Here is a 20501-nt window from a genome sequence, read left to right on the forward strand (position 1 = left end):
TTTGTATACTCTGTTTTGTCCCCATCACTTTCCTCTCTTTCCTCACTTTCCTCTCTTTCCTCATCACTTTTTTGTCCCCATCATCTCTGTTCTGTATTAATGTTAAAAGGAAAAGTTAGTTTAGCTCATCATACTAACCTGCAGTTTAAATGTATTTCCTCTACAGACTTTGTAGGACTTGGCGAGTTCATGTGGTTGAAGGAGTGCTTAAAGGACACATATCATTTAAAACTCTCTTTTCTAAAAATAAAAGTTTGATGTGTATGTAAACATTGTTACAATTTTAAAATGTATCATTCACTCCCTGTTCATACAGACCATACATGGAAAAACAGCCTGTTTTGAATTCATTTTTTTTTGTGATGTCACCAAATCAGCGCATTTACATAAATCCATTCATTCTACAGCAGCCTCGCCCATTCACACGGAAGTTTTAAGGAGTGTTAAGTATAACGATTCTTTTTATTCTTTTCAGTCGGTCATATGCAGCAAGCATCATCAGTAATGAAGGACGGCTCTGCATTATCTGCATAATCACAGAACCAAAACGCTGAATGGCTTTAGCGCTGTTGTCAATCCTCTACTGCAACAGTGCACATGGAATTAAACGTAAATCCCCTTGGTAGTGTGATCAGCGTAACACTTAAAAAAGAGGAGGAAGAAGAAATTTGAAAATTTGGAGGTATTTTATGTGTAACAGAACCTGGTTCTCATCAATAACACAATGTTTCATACTTTGTTTCCTACTCCATCCCTGTCCCCAGCACCTTTCAGCACAAAGTGACGCCCATGTTTGTGTGCATATGTAAAGAATTTCATATCATATTAGCTACTCCACAGTAAGTTATTTAGTACTAAGAAAACTAAATAAATAAATATATAAAGCTAGGCTTGTGCTGAAAACACACTGCAGTGTCTTATCACCATGACAGCAATTGTCTACATGATAGGGAGGCTGAGCAATATCAATGAGGACAGGTCAAAGAACATAGGAGTGTTTCACTCTATGCTGTAACAGCCATAATTCACTTTTACATGACTGTATATAATGATATATGTAAATGACCGCTGTTCTGATTGAGTGCTCTGTGATGTGTCTTGTTCAAAAAACTAGACCAGGCTGAAACATTCCTTATAACTTCAGTGTGAAAGGGTGGGGCTAAACTGCTGAAGGCCAAATATACCTATATATAACAACCTAATTGGTTTTTGTGACATTTTGTGATCTTTTTCTTTTTGGCAGTTTCCACATTTGGACTGTATGAACTGGACACTGAATGGGACATTTGGACATTTTAACTATGATAACGTATTACATCAAACTCTATTTAATCATGATATGGGTCATATAAAACACATCCCACTCCACTCCTGACCTATAGTGCAATAATGAGTGATTACAGATTACAGTAATTATAATACTACTACAACTGATTAGAGCAGCCGGATACTCTGCCAGATGCTCTAACCCATGATTTCCATGAACAAAAATAACAGTTTCACAGGATTCAGGGTCTTGTTCTCATTCAAAAGCTTGGCAAATACTGAAGACAACAGTTCACACATTCAGTACCGAACATACTGGATTCTGGATGTGCTGTTGCAAGACATTAAACATGCATTCAAAAGAAAATACGTGTCAGTGCTGTCCGATATTTTGTTCTATAATACGAGATTTTGATCATCCGTCAAACGTGCAGATGGAAATATTAGTGAACGCGTGTTGACAGCTTCATACTGCAGCGGTTTGAGCGGATCAGCGTCGGAAAGAGAAAGGATTGGACTGCTGTCTGGAGGATTAAACTACAATGTCATTAAAAAATGAGATGATCTCCTGTGGAACTTAGAGCCTGTAAGACAGTCATTTAATCCAAAACATTAAAAGCAAACATCAAGGCTTACTTAGGCGCTCCCTTGAAAAGCAGAGTATGGATAAAAACCCAGGCTCTTGCGTAACAGTCTGACAGCGCTACATTTGCTATATACAATCTATGCTTATGATTTCAGTACATTGAAGGACATTTCCATGATATGCATATTGATGCCTGTATGTAATGCCATTCCGTGTGCGCTCATTTTGCAGTTCTTTGCTTCACAATGACCAATAAAAACAAGATAATACTACGACCAGTGAAACCAGGAGGACAGTGAGATATTTAAAGAATGTATCAAATAGTCATATGAGACAGATACATGGTGGTGTGGGTGTACTGAGTTGGCATACTTTAATTTCAGCCACAACTTTCAGTTTATGGGCCAAAGTCTAGTACTGCATGACTAAGAGCTGCCCAAGGGTCTCCCTGTCTCCCCCTGTAGTTTGGGAATCCACATTCTGACTAACAAAAAATTGGTTACCAACTCAACAACTAGCTCAAAAAAAACACTGACCTCATACTGAGGAGTGCTTCCACAGTACTACGGTATAGCTAAATCGAGCAGTTCCCGGCCCTGGTCCCGCAGAACTGCCATTTATGCACACTTAACTAGCTAATTAACCCCTTATATGGCCAGAGCCCAGGGGCACGCCAAAGTTTTATTGCACACTTCTATTACCTAAGAATAGCTCAGCCAGTTTGCATTGAAGTCCCTGTAGTTACTGAATAATAAGCCTTAGTTTGTAATAACCCTAGGACTTTGAGGGGTTAACAAGCTCTTCTGAAGTTGAAGTAGGTGTGTTAGAGCAGGAAATCACTAAAATGTGCAGGGAAAAGGGCACTCCAGAGCCAGGGTCAGGAACCTGTGGCTTAATCCAATCCAGGGAACAGCACTGGTGAATTTGACGTGACCGTTACCCTCTGCACATTATCCAGAATTCGTCTTAATGGTCTAGTGCAAGTGATGGGTCTGTCTGATATCCAGTCTACTCTCCCACACTGTATTTCCAGGCTCCCTAAAAGGGAGGCTTTTGTGCCAGTTACTTCCTGGGTGAACACAGTAAGTCTGAGTGTACAGCTCTGAAGCACTTCTAAAGTGCTGACCTCAAGCACCAGATTCTTTCTGTGGAGGTCAGAGCTGAGGTTGTGGTGCTGGTCAGACATCTCCAAAAGGCCTGGCCAGAGTGGAGCAAGACTGGCCCGAACCATCAACTCTCCCAGCCTATGCATTGTCCCTGTAAGGCTGAGCAAGGTGATGGTAAGGGTCTGCTGTGCTGGTGAGAAGGTCAGGGTAAAATGCAGGCAGGGATCTGTGTCTTCATAGCTTAAATTTGAACCGTAGTTGGGAAGCAGAGGTTTCTCAACAAGCTGGCCTTGAGGTTGAATGGCCGAGAGAGCGCAGAGGGAAACTGGACTTGGCGTAGTGAGCTGTATACTCTCACTGTTTGGGCGAGTGTCCCCTGACACAGTGCAATGGCGCTTAAGCACCCTGTGGGTCTTCGACAGGAATCCAAGCTTGGGAAAGGAGGGCACTGAGGAGCGCCCACTGGTCACTGGCCTGTAGAGTGGTGAGGAGAGGGTTGGTGAGCTGAGACGTCGTAATGGGAAGCAGGACTTAGGCTGTTCATTCAATTCTGAGGTAGCACGAGGTCTTGAGGCAAAAGGCATGGCAGTAAAATCGTCATCTGATGGTGTGGAGCTTGCGAAGGCTGATGGGCAGTCGAGAACGTCCCCTTCTAGCTCCTCATACTGCACTTTGGTGGACGTGGCCTCTGTGGAGAGAGAGGGACTTATGGCAAGGGTCACATGATCAGCAGCTGGAGGTGGGGGGGGAGACGCCGAGTCTTCTTTGTCTTCAGGACGTTTTTGTCTCGTCCGTCGCCAGCACAGGACGCAGCCCAGGATAAGAGACAAACAGAAGACCACCAAGCCCACTCCCAGCAGAATCTGGAGGTGGACTGAACAGATATGACCGTCAGAATGGCATATTAATCTGCAACCTCAGCCCCTGTTTAAATGAGGGAACAACTGCTTTGCGGTAATCCTTAAAAGAGGAAATCTAATCCCAATTAGAACACAATCCAAAAAAAAGACAACAACCTTTTTATTTAGTCTTCTGCAGTAAAAAGAGGGAAGAGTGCAGATGTTGATTTAGTGTTGAACTGAGAGTTACACAGTGTTTTACTGCATAAAATACTTTTTTTTAATTGAAAGACAAAATATCTTAAAATGTCTCTTATAAAATTTGAAAAGAATTCTAACAGCTGCAACAACAGAGAAATGAAGAATGGTGCACTTGAGTAAATTATAGAAGAATGATGGCTAAGGTTCAATACTGAATGTTTTAAGAGTCAGAATGAGAGTAACTACCACATTCAGTTCATTATTCTTGAAATAAAGACTAGTTTGTGACTAAAAGATGTTTAAAGACCTCGATGGTAACACTGCTGAAGGGCAACATTCGTAGGACTACCTGACAACTACATAAACCTTTAATGACAACTGACATAAACCTGCATAAACTTTTATAAAGGCTTATTACAACGAGCATCATCATAAAGGCTACTTTTGTCCATTTTCATGTCATTTCACATCAGACATTGTTATGACAACAGATACTTGTTGGAATAAGCCTTTACAAATGTCTACATAGGTTTGTGTCAGTTGTCAGTTAAAGGGCTCATGTAGGTGTTGTGTAGCCTTATGAACGCTACCCTTCAGTAAAGTGTTAACAGTCTATTTCTCCATCATAAGTTGGAACCGAACAAACATTTCTACTAAACCAGGGGTGTCAAACTCAGTTCCTAGAGGGCTACAACCCTGCAGAGGTTCATGCTTTCCCTCTTCTACCAATTCAACTTATCAAGCCTTTGCTAATTAGCTGAATCAGGCATGTTGCATGATGTAGAACGCTAAGCTCTGCAGTATGCTAAACCTCTGTGTTAACCTACACTCTTTGAAATACAAGATCTGTTTTCACAAATCTCAAAATAGGACAACAGATCCAGGACCAGATTTCCTACACTCCTTATAGGACTAATCAAAACAACGCTGGTCCAGAATCAGCACTCCTGAATGGAGATGCTTTGTTAATTTCACCCCAAATTAAAAAGGTAGCATGAGGCGAGGACATACCTTCCAGGTGCTTAGTGAAGAGCACCTGAATCAGCAGCCACATGAAGAGCACAACAATGATGCCCTCAATCATGCCCTTACAGCAGAAGATCAGCACAGAGTGCCACACTGGCTGCCCGGAGTAATCATCATCCTCACTGGACATGATGACATGCAGACACTTGCTGTCCCTGCTGGAGTCCAGTGCTTTCACTACATCCTTCAGTCCTTCAACCCCGAAATATGCCCAGCAATGAATTTTAGACTATTCCAGTGTCTTTCTCCAACTTGATCTGTGCTTGTTCCATCTGTTATCATTGGTTCTCACAGGACTCTTGAGGAACCACTGCTTGAGCAAATGACCAAAGGTACAAGCTCACATCAGCTCTATGTCAAACATCCACACAGATCTTTCCCTTCCTGATGTGAATGTTGGTGTTTGGTGCGGAAATCCATTCTTTTTGCTCCAGATGAAGCTTGTTGTATTCAATCAGCTTGTTTATATGAGCTAAGCAGTAATCCCCTGTGCTGATGAGAGAGAGACTGACTGACGGATTGGCGGAAAGACCAAAAGTAGTAGCAGAGGTAGAACGTGGGCGGGGTTATGCTACATCAATCACAGGCACATATATGGATGAGTGCCCTGTATTTACCCACCTTCTAATCTGAACCACTCCTCCTCTGCTGGGGTTATCATTAACACAATCCATGCCAGCTGTCCCTTCCATTAGCAGCTTCTAACGTCATCAGAGTGAGTAGCCAAGTGCGGGTGAATGCTTTATAAACACCATGCCCATGAGTACAAACAAAAAACAACAACTTGCCAGTGTAGCTGGGCAGTAATTTACACAGATTTTCAGGGAAAAATCTGAAAGAAAAAATTGGTAACACTCCATAAATATCAGCTTAATTGTTATCTAATAGTTTGTCAGTGGTAGTTATTCATTATATAAATGTTACTTGGCATTAATAAGTGCTACAATATTGATTATTAACTATTTGCTCAGTGATGTACAAATAAAGCACTGTAAATGCTTTTCATGGATGTATTATATTTGTGTGTGAGGCACAATACATATTTATAAATGCACAATTAATGATTACTGTTACAAAGGTGCATATGAACCACTTAATAATGATTAACATTATGGAAAGTTTTATGCATCACAAAGTAGCAAGTATGGAAATAAGCAAACGTAATTTTTCGAGTTAGATATTTTAGGGCTTAGGAGTATCAAAAACTAAATCATTAATAGCAAAGTATTATTAATGATTAGGTTTCTACAATTCAAAATAATTGTTGAGCATCAATGTCACTAAACAAATGGTTAATAATTCACATGTTCTCATTTATTAGTGAGAATATTTATTAAATATATTATAATTACTAACAGTCATTAAAAAACATTAGGAGTTGTTGTATATTGGGGCCTGTAATATTACAGCAAACATGATTGACTGACAAACATGTCTTTTGTTTGGGGTAAGGGGTAATTTGGGTAACACTTTATTTGGTCCACTGTAGATGCGTTGTAGATGCTCAGTATATTTTTACGTAATGTTCAACTAAATATCTATTAAACGCAAGGGAACCTGAAGTGTGGAAGATTCTATTAAATCTATTCCTAACCCTAACCTCAAGGCAAAACCTACACCTACTCCTAAACCTAACCCGAACCTTAATGTTATTGATAATCAACTATCACCAGAAAGTTTGGTAATGGTTTAATTATCTATAGATCATCTACAGAGAACCATCCAAATAAAGTGTGCCTGAAATTTGTGTCAACTGTTCTTAATCAGTGAAGCATTGTTTTAACGCTGAAAAAGAATCATGTTTGCTCTTTAATGCGTACCTCGTTTTTTTAAAGGGCCAGTATCATAAAAAAAACTTTTGGAATAATATAGTATGTAAACACTGGTAAGGTTACAAAATGTACTATTCACTTCACAGTCCATACAGTCCATATATGGAAACAAAAGGTGCAAAAACAGGCTGTTTTGAATTCATTATTTTATAATGTCATGAAAATAATCATTTATCCACCCTGTTCAATCCAGAGTAGTTTACTCTTGAATATTCATGCCGAAGTTATAAGCAGTGATTCAGCCCAGACTGCTTTATGAATGAGGCACAACATTGGCTGCCCTATCAGAACAGGGCTCATTTACATATAATCAGTCTTAAAGGCACAGTACCTGAAACAGTCTATTTATTCTAGAGAATAAAAAGTTTGGAAAATGGTGATGCAAAACTGAATTAAATGGAAAAAAATAACCACTAAGAAAAATGTAGGGCCTTTTGATATAGTGTAAACAGAAACCTAACTGTACGAAGAGCAACATGTGCACAGATCAGTGAGCAGCTGAACAAATCTCTGATACTGTCTGTGTACCTAGTGAAGGTAACACTGCCTCTTGGTGTTAAACAGAATGAACTGCATTCTGCTTTTGTTTCATACAATAAGCTTGCGTGTAATTTCAGAGACTTGCTTCATAAAGGTAAAGCATATCAGGTGTAACAGTAAGCCAAGAACAGCGAGATCAAAATCTCCAAGGAGTTTTTTAACACTCCAGTAAATATCTAAGAATAAAAATTCAAGACCTCTAACCAACCACTGCAGAACTGCAAACATTAACAAAAGATCAAACGACATGACTTGTTGCATTAACTCAGACTTTAATTCCACTTTGTCAAGCTCCATGTGTAAATAAAGTGAGAACACCAGAGAGCACAGTAGAAATACAGTGAGATGGTCTTTGGTTTTCAGCTGTGTAGTTATCTGTCAAAGAGGTAAGAGATATCATATCTGTAGGAAATATTTTCAAGCACAAAATGTCAAAGTAGGGATGGTGAATGTGGGTCCTTCGAGAGGTAACAAAATCACCTCCTGACCACATCCCTTACTGAAGACTGCTCTGTGTTGTAAGGTTTGGGGGAATCTCATTAATTCAGTGAATCATGTAGATGCAACAAAGCTCCATTCAAAACTGAAATTCATCACTATTTACATTTATCAGGTACTGAACAGACCTGACTGAATTGAAATAAGATCAACCCCAATCCCACTGACACATGGTCTTTATAGAAAAAACTGAAACACTTGATATGAGATTTCTCTCTTTATCATCATAAACGTCTAATAATTCTCATACCACTGCATGGAAGTTGTTGTTAGTTATGTACATATTTCTGAGGTATTTTGTCCACTACTAACCTGAGAACATAGCAGAATTTAATAAGAGGTACTTTCAGAGATAATTCATAAAACTCAAAAAATCTTTATTTGACTATCTAGTGTCTGGAGCTAATTCTGAGGTAAATCCTGACTTATACAATACAAAGGTAATTTTGAGGTAGCTATTTCACTTCTCCCGCTGAGGTATATCTAGCCTTGTTCATTTGAGACATGAGGCGTTGTGGTGCTGAGGTAAAAACCACTGAGATCAACCTGAAATTCCTGAGAAACTTGCTTTCCAATATGGAAAGGCATTTGAGGTCTAAAGTCATAAGAGAGTAAAAAGAAAAGAAAAACAAAGAAACAAATAAAGATAGACAATTTTCAAGGAGAAAGGGGAGGAATGCAAAAAAAAACAAAAAAAAACAAAAAAAAGCCCCAAACTTAAAGCGCTGTTCCTGTTTTTCCTTTAGCACAGTGTGACCAGGATCAGTATGCATCGTGAGAACTCTTAGATTCTTTATGAACAAAGACCCTGAAATTTCTTTGATTTCAGCATTATCGTGCCTTTTTGCATCTTGGTTTGATTCAAAAAAGTCTATCTGAACAATTCCTCAAACCATCTCCACATACCAAGGAAATAACATGCTAATAAGGGCCCATATTAATGAGCCTGTAACTGATCGTCCGACGCCATCTAAATGATTGACTTGTGGAACACTCGGTGTCCCCTCTAATGTCGTGCCTATGGTCAAGACCATTCTTTGGACCAATCTGTTGTCTATAAAATGTCTATAATAGCAAAATGTATGCTTTAAGCTGTGTAAACTGCAGTTTCAATACTCAAAACTCTTCAAAACTCTTTCAAAATCAAATGAATATTTCTGTATATCTAGAAACTAAAATAATTGATAAACAAATCCACAATCAAATCAAGAAAATACACTAAATAAAGAAAGAAAAGATAAGAAAAAAAAGTTTGACCCCACTGCTAACAAAAACAACTGCAAATAACACTTGATGGGATTGTGGTCCATTTGAAATCTAGCAAAATGAATAAAAAAAAACCCTCTATTCATAGATCAGACAGCAATCAGAGTACTCAGCCCTGATACACTGTAATCCACTCTTGGTGTGCATAAGATAATTACAAAAGAACACCTACTGATGGAAAAATGTTTAAATGCCCACTGTAGGATTTTGGCAGAGTATTTTTGCCATGATTGTTTAGCAGCGGCATTTGTAAACAGATGATTCTATGGATGAGTATGCATAGAGGAAGGCATATAGTACAGTTACTAAACGTGTGTGGAGCACGAAATGTGCTTATAACAGCATTTTCATTAAGATTAAGTTGAGGTCTTTGTTGTGATTTTGGATATGATCATTTTCATGATCTTCCAAGTCCTGAGAGAGTTTGCAGCAGACATGTGGCAAAGGGCACAGGCCATCTGCAACAGGGCAGAGCAGTTACTAAACTCTGTGTAAGTGGAGGCCCCTCTCAGCAGAAATGAGCCTGAATGATCTCAAAAGGAGGTAGACTTGGCTTTGATAGTCCACTGGATGGCCAAAAACTCGCCATAGACAGGATGTGCTTCTCCAGGAGAGGGAGACTATAGTTAGGCAGGCTGCTGGGAGCTAGGGAGAGACAGCACCAGCTGGCTCCACAGAACCAGGGCCCTTGGAGGAGGAGGACGAGGCGGAGGAGGAGGCGATGTTGGGGCTATGGGTGGAGCTCTGGCTTAAGGATGTAGCTGAGTTAGGCATGGCTACAGAAGACTTCTGAGCATACAGGGAACCTGTACAAAAAGAGGTCAAAAAGGTTAAATAAGCAAATTACGCAATCTCATTATCCTAAAAAGACCTTTTTTTCCACAAGATTCTTTTTAATACTAATCAATGTTAAAAAGGTTTTCTCTTCCTCTCAAAGTTACCGTTCTGGAGAGGCGAGGTTCTTTTAGGATGGTGATGAAAGGCATAAAAACTAAAATAATCTTAACTAAATACAACACAGCTAAACACAGGTTATAACAGGTTATGACTAATTTTCCGATGGTATCAGTTCTGTCACAGACCTGAGTAAATAATCCCATTGACCTCTACGGACACGGTGATACTGGCCGATCCACTGGAAGAGATACTGAGAGACAGATCCTGCTTTTCCTCTATGGAAGGGAGAAGACGTATTATTATTATAGATTATTATTTTATTTCAATTTCCACAACGTAGGCAATTTAAGCCTGAAGACTCACCACGTGTGCTGGTGCTGTTGATGCGGAGGTTGGCAGGGTTCACTTGTGATGCCATGGCAAGCAGGTTCTGCTGGAAGGCCTGCTGCAGCAGCCTTTGCTGCTCCTCTGCCAAGCGTGCCATCTTTCTCTCTGGCGCCTCCATAGCAGGAGCACCCATGCCAGTCTCCAGCCTCTCACGCAGCTGCTCCAGGGTGGCAGCCCGGGCCAGCTGCTGCTGCTGGTGACCCAGAGCCAGAGCCAGGGGGATTCGACCTGGCAACATGGAGGCAGGACCCTCTTCAGGAACTGAGAAAGCAGACAAAACAGTAACAAGAATGATGAAGACCCAATTTATACAAACAGGGCTAAAAGTTAAATAATACTCAGAACAAACACTGCTTGCTCATTAGACAAATACAATACTGTTTAGAATTACCTGTCATATTATTAAATTATTTTATATTATAAAACCATACAGTGTAGACTGAAATAAAAAACTAGATACCAGAAGTACTGTTATATTTCCGTCAATATTTTGCATTTTAAATGCCGGGAACAAAAGGTTATTAAATGCTAAGTAATGTACTGGTAGAATAGTTATCTGCCTTGAGATTTGATTACCAGTTTTCAAAAGACAAAAGAATATTGAAATTCTCTATTATTCAGCTTTCTCAGTAATGAAATCACAGCTCTGTTCTTTATTCAGGACACATAAAATTCCTTAATTTAAAGCTTCCTAATATTTAACTGAAAGTTAGCACCATATTACAACTTTATAAATCTGCAAGATATCTGCAAAATTGGTTTTATATTAATGAAAATAATTTTGCAATGATTCCAGACTTTTGAACGGTCGTGTACATTTTTAATTGACAGCTGAATCACATAATTGAAGATGTGGTTGAAGATGTGTTACATCATTACCATAAAATAACATTGTAATGAGTTTAATAAGAGAACAGTTAGGCAACGTAGTCAAGCACAGCATGCTGAACTGCAGTCATATGTATAATGTGTTAACTGAGGCCCCTAAGGTGACTGCCTGCAGCAGGGCCTCAGGAAAACCTTCCTCTTAATGGCTTTCACACTATGGCCTTTCCCAATCAGCCCCTGCAGGCCAGGAAAACTGCTCCATTTCCCAGACACATTTCCTGCCTGCTACAGTCTGCCCTTATACGCAGCTTTCTTAAAAATGCTGTACATTTCTTTTGTCTAATGGCATTAAAATGATCTAATACCAGGTTTATAGTTTTATTAATTAATTTAATAAATCCTGATAACTAGAAATAAGAAATATTGGTATTTTGCCAGCAGGTGGCGCTTCAACCCTTAAACACACAATAGCTCAGTTGTGCAAAAAACATCCCTTTCTCATATACAAACGACTTATCTTAATAAATGTCAGCAGGTTCAGCAAAGGGGTCACTACTGGAAGCCGCTACTGGATGCAAATTGCATTTAAAGCCCCAAACAGGATTTGCTAAAACAGTCCAATGACTGTACAGGACAAATACTGACTTTACTAAAAGGAAACACAATGGTCACTGACAAATTGTGGAAGATGTGACGTTACTGAAAACCCCATGGTTCCATTTCTTAAAAAGAGAATTGAAAATCGTATTTACATTGACATAGTTGAATAAGGAGAACTCGGTACACAGAACTGATATACCGTAAACTTTTGTCTCCTCCTTCAAATACAAAGTCTGCATTTGCAAAAGCACCACCATTTAAGCTGGAACAGAAAATTCCCAAACAAGCTGGCAAATCGGAAGCCAACTTCAGCTCCCACATGTTTAACAGGATCCTGGACAACTTTAATTCAGAGCTGTTAGTTTGCTCTGCACATTTCACTCTCGCAGTTACTCAAACCTTGGACAATATCAGTCACTGTAGAGACTGAAGGGAGGGGCAGTTTCAATTTTATTGGCATCACAATCCCAACAGCCACCTGTAAGTTGCCACGCTGTGTGATTTTATCCACTTTTTACGGTTGACGTCAGATTATCTTAAATTGAAAGTTTCATGGTACTGTGTTGTCGATACCAAAAGCAAGTAGCTAGCAGTGTTAGGTACTAGCAAGCTTAACTATCATGTTACTTGTTGGTTCTGTGAGCCATCATGGAGCCTGACCTGTGACAGGGGTTTTAAACTGCCCAACAAAGCTGTTCAACAGAGAAAGCTGTATTCCCAGCGTGTAAATCCAGCCGCATTTACCTGTCCCTTTTTTAAGGGCTGGAGTAGGTGTGCTCTGCAGGCCGTTGTGTCCAGAAGCAGGCAGGTGCATCTTGGGAGGGGAAAGGAGGTGGGGGGCACCCCCACTCGGCGAGGGAGAGAAGCGGTAGAGGCTATTACTGTAGCCAGGGCGTCGGCCCTCCCTGCGGTTGCTATCGATGGCGGCCTGCAGCTCCCCAGGAGAGCTAAGCCCTTTCTTCTCACATTCATATGGGTAGAGGTACTTCATATACCTAGAGAGGACACGAGGACACAAGGACACAGATCAGGATACTGCACAAATTCAAGCACAAACACTTTGAACATTGCTGAGTGGACAGCAACAGCCAAGACACCAAAACACGTTCATGACAAAACATTTGACTATGGATTACAATATAGAGTGAATGTGGACCTTACGGTAATTATATAGATCCTGTAACAAAACATTTCCAAATGGGCCTTAGGGACAATGACGGTGTGTTCTACACAGTTAAAGTTTTTTAATCCTTACTGTGTGCGGAGGGTGAAGGCTGCGCTGGTGATGGATGTGGGGAGGTTTAGGCCTTTGGTGATCTCTCTCCAAATTTTCTTATTGATCACCTCTACCAGGCCTCCTTTCTCAGTCACGAGTTTATAGAGTTTATAGAGGTCCAGGACCTGCTTGGCCATGATGGGGATACGATTCACTGGTGTACCTGAAGACAAAACAAGGAGTCAGATTAAATTCTAAAGAAGTGATTACGTTGTGAAGTGCTCGTGATGTGACGTGTAGCATAGATTTCTATATTGTTCCATGCTTTTGTCTCTCCTTGTGGCAGTAAAGCCAGTTGTGGAGGGTGGAGCCCCCTTCTTTTAATGACTATGAAGCTTTCAGGACTGACATATACGTTACCAAGCACCCCATCCCAACTGTGAAGCTGTTTGGTCATATAACGTACGCAGGCCCAGACGGACTGAAAAGTTGGTAAATGAACATGGATGTGCTGGCGTCATTCAGTCCTCCCAAAGGGGAAGCATCAGGTTGAAACAAGGGATACACAATGATACCAGAATCATATCAGTATTGACAGATAATGGTTTAAAAACAAAAACAAAAAACAAACAAACAAAAAAAAAAAAACGATGTTTAGATTTCCAAGTGACATTTGATGAGTATTTACTGTTTCCAGAAAAGAGGAGAATGTTTAGGCGTTCAATGGCACTGAATTTTATTTATTTTGTTGCATTTGTAACACCACAGAAACTATACTCTGTACGGCTAATCCAAGTAGATGTAGTCCCAATTTCTATGTCTTATAAATGTCCGTCAGATCATCAACACATCTGCCCTATCTGTACTTCCCTAGTCAAGGCACAGGCCCCGGGCCACCACTAGTACTTTGAGCTCTACACATGGTAAATTATGCTTATTGTGAAAGCTGTGCCAAACGCCAAATGTGCCTAATTTCATTTTTTGTCCATGTAATCTATTATACATGTATACCTTTTCTCCTTCAAGTACATAAAAGCTCTTCAGAGTACTGGGGCAAAACTGTAAGAGTAAGATGAAGGAAATCTGGAGGGGACTGCTCCTGACCCAAAGCATGGTGGAAGGGGCAATGAAACTGGCTCAGTTGGTTTTATAGATGATGTGACTGCCAACAGCAGCGGCAGGAAGCAGTCAGAAATACAGATCCAACTGTTACGGCAAGCATGCAGTTTTCAAGGCTGAGCCTCAACGCTATTAGACATGTATTTCACATACTGAAGACAAGTCTGAAGGCAAAAAAATAAATAATAAAACCACAAGCACTAAAGTTAGCAGTGGCCACATCACAGGCCTGACAGAGCACTGTCAATGTTTATATTAAATAGTCAAGGTTTTACTTTAATCATAAGGTTCTGAAACTCAGGCCAAAAACAAAACAAACAAAAAGAAAAACAAGCAAAAAAGCAGTCAGTCAAATTACATATGGACCGCCCTGTATATAAGAGTGCTGCGGTGCTAAGCATGAAAGTGGCTGGCAGAAGGGAAGGGGTAATGCTGTAAGAAGCTGCACCAGGCATTAATTAAAAGGTTCAATGTGAGACCGGGTGCTCCGCACCCTGCCCAGCTGAACAGGGATTGGGGCAAGTTTTTAATCCGTGAGTGCTAGCAGCAGGGGGACGCGTGGATAGGCCCGTGTAATGAAGCTCATTTGGAGGGATTGTGTCCGCTAAATCCAAACACACACACTCTGTTAGCCCAGTTACTGTGTGGGGAGATGAGGAGAGAGAGAGAGAGATAGAGAGAGAGAGATAGAGAGAGAGAGAGAGAGAGAGAGAGAGAGAGAGAGAGAGAGAGAGAGAGAGAGAGAGAGAGAGAGAGACAGAAAGAGAGAGAGGGATGGAGGAGATCCTGTACCTATACCTACACTGTTCCAATCCCAGAACAAAACCAATTAATGTGTGTGGCAGACAGGAATAGCTCTGGTGAGCTGAGGTTAGGATTATGCCCGTCTCATTTACACATCCACATGGATGAACAGGAGATGAGATGACTTTAGACAGCCATGTGTGAATTTTGCCCTAAATTGTATTTTGGATTCCTGGTACTTTTTATTGCACATTTTCAAAAGGCCCATTAAAACAAACAAAAAAAAAAACAAAAACAGACCCTTTTCTACTATTAAAGTTTAGCCTCTCAAATTCACAATATTAGAGTAGATGTCGCAGGAAACAGTATACAGTATGTTATAATTGTATGAATCACCATCATATCACTTGCGACTACATATTCCTTCTGAAGTAATCACATGGGGGGCTGATGCTTCCTGAGCAAACAGAAAAAAAAGCACTCCAAGGAGCCTCCAATGGTAGCTGTCACTAGACATTTCAGATGATGGAAACACTCCTAACAGCTGAGCTATTTCATCATGACTACTTTAACAAATGTCTGTTTTCTTACAAGTGGGTGACTAGCATGAAATGTGGCCTACAGGTATCTCTAGAATAAATCTAGCGCAGACAGCAAAAAAGGACCTCTGAAGATCAAACCATGATATTTAACCTTATTCTTTCATCAGGCAGATGAATCTGAGCTGTGTTTCTGTGGGGATTTAACAGGAGCAATATGCCTTCATTTGCCTCTGAAGCCCCCTCTCAGGAGTATGCCAATAGGCATGACGTGTTCATTTACCCAGAGAGCACGGAGTGATTTAAAACCGCATGGCTTCCAAGACAGGGCCCAGCACTCCCTGGGGAGACAGGAGCAAGGTCTTGCTTTGAAAACGAGTTATTTAGCGCTGGGGACGACATTACTCGTTCATCAAACGATCAGTGAACGGGCTCAAGCTCCGGGTTAACCCCAGGTCACCATGCTAGGGATTTAGAAACAGGTCAAAAGTATGGGACGTGAAGTAGTACCGTCAAGGGAGAACGCTTGTGGCATGTTCCATAACTGTAAGACCTTGCTCACACGTGGTGGAAAAGCCATTCACAACTTTGTACATCATGAAAACTTTTTCTAAGGCCTAATACTTATCTAAAAGCAACTGATCACCTCTCTGTAGCCATGAACGGGAAAAGACATTAGGATAAAACAGGAAAGGTTAATGACATGAAAGAGTGAGCCCTGACATTAGGCAGAGCGGTGCTGTGATTAGAACTGCCCCCTCAGCCTGACAGACTGCGTTAGCGCAAGTAGGACCTGACCTTGCTAAGCCTTAAACAAATCAGTCACAACTAACAAGCCTGGGAGAGAGAGGAAAAAAAACAGGACAAACTTCCGGACATAGTAAGATTTAGATAAAAGAATGATGACATACAAAATAAAAGTTCATTTATTTTTCTACAAAACTGCTAAATCCAAATGTCATTGCAACTACAAAATTTTATCAACAGTTGAGCAAAACAGCAGTTTCAAGATTTCTCAGATTAGTTTGAACTTCACAAAAAGAAATGTTTTACAGTAGAATTAGCGTACTTTATTCACTTTATTCCCTCTTTTCTGCTTTCCCTTCCCCTGTTCTGTCCGTCCTGCTAGTAAAAAACAGGTCAGTGGATCTGACCCCTGCCCTATATATGGAGGAAACAGCTGCCCACATTAAGAGGCCTTTACTCTCTAATGAACCAATAGCAGGCCCTTGCGATGCTGACTGGATGAAGGAAATACCACACTCTGGCCTAAACAATGATTGCCTTTCTTACTGTAGGGCTGAAGTGAAAGGAAAGGAGAAGGGGGCACAGGAAATGCATGGTCTCACACCAGATCAGACATTCTGGATGATATGGTGGCTAAAGACATTGTACAAGACCCAAATAGAATGTTTCAATCAGAAGTGTTTAGGTATCAAGAACAACTCCAGCACTTCGACTGTAAACTACAAATAACCATGTAGAGATGTGGGAATATCTTCAGAGAACTGCACTAAAAATGAATTATTTCTTAAGATCGGCATGTGGTAATGCCAGGATCAGACTACACAAATTCGATTTTGACACAGCCAGCAAATTTTCAGCAGCGGTCCCGAATATCAGGGTTGGGAACAATGAATGGGTCTTGCAGTGTGACATAATCAAAGAACTTCGATGCTACATATGTCTGGGATGCCCCACGACACCCCGATGAAAAGACTAGTATGTCAGAATTTTTTGTATTTTCCTGCCTAGTTTGACATTTCCTGCAACTCGTTCTTTGTTAAACAACAGGATGACAGAGTGCTGCCTGGCGCACATATGTAAACATGGTAAAGAGAAAGAGGGACGTTGCTGTCGGAACTGTCAGATGGAACAACGCAATAGAGGAAAGGTTCGTTAAACTGTGGCAACAATAACCCCGCCCTTGACGTTTCCTCGTGGGAGTACCACGCTGGCGAGAAATAGCAAAAGCGTTTATAGCATCTCGTTACATAGAGGCAAACTTTTTCGATACCCATCATTTATTTAATGTTTTTGATATGTTAACACATTCGTTACCTCAAAATCTCTCTGGGATTGACAGCCCATACAGTCCTCTTGGTCACACTACGGAACAGGTCGACAATGTTTTTTTTTCTCCTTTCCTTTCTTTTCAGAGCACAAAACTGCCAGCATCACACATAACGCTTCCGATTGACAATTTCTTGACCCTGCTCTCTGACTATTTATGAACTGCCTCAAGAATGTGAACAATGATTGGTCGGTGTTGTAACTTGTAGTGTTGCCAGTCTCTGACCAAGACATGGTACGAATTAATGGTACTATGATTGCCTAATCGGACACAGTGACCATAGCGAAAGGCTGATCCCGGGATTGTGAAGTCTGATGCCGGTACAAGAGAATGTGACATATATTTGCAAGAATAAATGTATTTTTAAAAAGACTAAATCTGATATACATAAACATACCCAAAATTTTAAGTAAATGGTAAGGTTATGGTACGGGAATGACAGAAGTTATGTATGCACAAGACTGCAACTCCAGGCAGACGCTAAGTGTGGTATTTGATCCAATATTCATCAGTCAATTAGCAGGAAGAAATATTTTGCTGTTATTTCTGTTGTGCTCTAATACCAACAACAACACCAACAACAACAACACAACAACACCAACAACCTTCTGTTTGGCCAAATAACTATTAACTACAAAGCTGCCAACTAACTAACCAAGTGGAAAAAATACAACGGAATTTGTAGTGTTTATTTTGTTGTAGCTTAGGTCACATTTATAATATCACAAAAAATAAACTTCTGATGGGGTTCCAAACTAAAGAATGTCCCCCTAAAAAAGAGTAATGGATGTTATCACCTAGAGCAGAGAGCTTTGTCCAAAAAGCCTGCATAACACACACAGATGACAATGCGACAAAACTCAGCAAACTAAAAAAAAAAGGTGTTTCTTATTGCTGGGGCTCAAGTTTGATGCCAACATCCTGCCGCTTCGGAAGGATGACTTAGTTACTCTCTTCCTGTTGATTTAAAGCAAAGCTAACCAACTGTAGGTGTAGGTTAGGTTACATTTACAGAACTGGACTGTAAAGGCTCTAGCCTCCACTGCAGCTTCAAAATATGCACTGATTGGCTGCACATGTGAAAGACAAAACACATGCCTGCAGCCATCATATGATACAGGAAGACAGAGATGGCAGCAGAAACTGCCAAGGAGTAAAGATAGGGCAAAGGTGCAGAAAAATGAAAATATAACTAAACAAATAACAAAAAAACAGAAAATCCCAGTGTCAGATTACCTAGGAAATATGAAAAAGAAAAGCTACAACATATAAATTGTAAAATTAATCATTTGGTGGTATGCTCTGGACAAAAATAAGTACAGAACTAATCACTTCTGCAGATGTAGCCTTGAAAAAAATCTATGCAGTGAAGAGGCCAGTCAAAGAGTACAGCTGCAAGATCAAAGTAACAAGCATCCGATAAAAGAATCCTTGCTTTGACAATGAAAAAAAAAACTTTTTTGGTCACATTTGCATCAATGCTCATGCTGACCCTCAGCAACCTCAAATCATAATCCAAAAATCCATAAAGAGCAGCAGTTCCTTTGCCTAGACAAAAGGAAGGGAATCTGGATTACTGCTAAAAGAGCCCCATCAGCCAACACATGGCCTGACAGTACTATGTCAGCGTCTGGGGCCCACACACACACACACACACACACCCACACCCACACCCACACCCACACACACACACACACACCCACCCACACACACACCCAAACAATTCACAAAATTGGACACATTAGCAGCAGAACCACATCCATCCAATCACATCATGGCCCACATCAAATTTCAGATCTACTCTGGAGCACGATAAGTAATATCCTCTCACCGCCCCCCAGTGTAAACAGGTATCTGGAAACTATCATAACATCTACATGTAAGAGATTGCGGAGGCTATTCCTTGCTTTGTAAAGTATTTCTGAAGTGGATGACAAACACCTTTCATTCTGAAGAAATTATTAATATTTTCTTCTGCCACTCTCGATCCACCTGATCTGTAAACTCAATCTGCACAAATCTCAGTTCTTGTCGGTAGACTAATATCAGGAGGTTAAGGTTGCATTATTAAGGCAAAGCATTTTCCAGTTTTTACTTTTTCATGTCTTTTTTTTTTTTAGCAAAACTAATTTTATTGTGACTTAACTGTTAATGACAATAATAATTATTATTATCACATAATAATTCTATTATAATAATAGTGCAGGAGCCCAACATCAGTGAAATGTTATGCTCTTCCAGAGTGCAACAAATACATCAAATATCAGTTTGAGTTCACATAAACGTCACTGTTAATCTACCAATATGTACATCTGACTGTGTGACACTCATACAGTGCCTGTGTTTGATTACAGCCTCTCCATTTCAGTGGCTTAAAAAGCCCAACATTCTGAACTACACAAACATAACTCAAGAAACAGAGAGTGAGAAAGTGTGGGACTGCTCAGTCTACCTGTGTCTGTGGACTTTAAACAGAACTAACAGGCAGAAAGTGCACAGTAGAGGAAAAGAAAGAGGTAGAGGGATCTTCTTGTCTTTCTGAGCATAAATCTCAAGTGGGTCACCATAAAAGTGTAGAGCGCTTTGGGCGGGGGAGCAGCAGAACACATAAAAACACAGAGGAAGTGCATTCAGCAGGATGTCATAAACACACATAAGGAGAATAACAAGCCTCAGGAGGGCCAAAAGACAAAATGTCCACAAACAGGACATGCCACACTTACCATTAACTCAGCACAATACATGCTCCCATTCTCTTGTGTGCAGCAGGGAAATAACTGGAATAACTCTATACTGCACTCTCCACAAAGACAAGTGTAACTCTTATATGTTTTTTGCCAATAAAAAAAAAATTATGATGGAAACATATCTGCCATACTGTGAATGGGAAGTTCAGTAAAACAGTAGCAGGCAGCAGCTATTGGTGGACTGATGAAG

General features: G+C 40.3%; 1 protein-coding gene across 1 annotated transcript in view; it reads right to left on the minus strand.

Annotated features, from left to right (window-relative positions):
* Positions 1 to 7657: 7657 nt before the first annotated feature.
* arid3b (AT rich interactive domain 3B (BRIGHT-like)) overlaps positions 7658 to 20501 on the minus strand; it is a 28546-nt gene continuing 15702 nt past the window's right edge. Inside the window, exons 5-9 of the mRNA XM_036576183.1 lie at positions 13128 to 13311; positions 12617 to 12867; positions 10421 to 10705; positions 10243 to 10332; positions 7658 to 9966 (exon numbers count right to left, since the gene is read on the minus strand). Of these exons, the coding sequence (XP_036432076.1) occupies positions 9806 to 9966; positions 10243 to 10332; positions 10421 to 10705; positions 12617 to 12867; positions 13128 to 13311 (971 nt within the window). The 3' untranslated portion in view covers positions 7658 to 9805. The remainder of the gene's footprint in view (positions 9967 to 10242; positions 10333 to 10420; positions 10706 to 12616; positions 12868 to 13127; positions 13312 to 20501) is intronic.

This window comes from Colossoma macropomum, unplaced genomic scaffold (assembly GCF_904425465.1).
Source record: "Colossoma macropomum unplaced genomic scaffold, Colossoma_macropomum, whole genome shotgun sequence".
In the NCBI taxonomy this organism is placed as follows: Eukaryota; Metazoa; Chordata; class Actinopteri; order Characiformes; family Serrasalmidae; genus Colossoma; species Colossoma macropomum.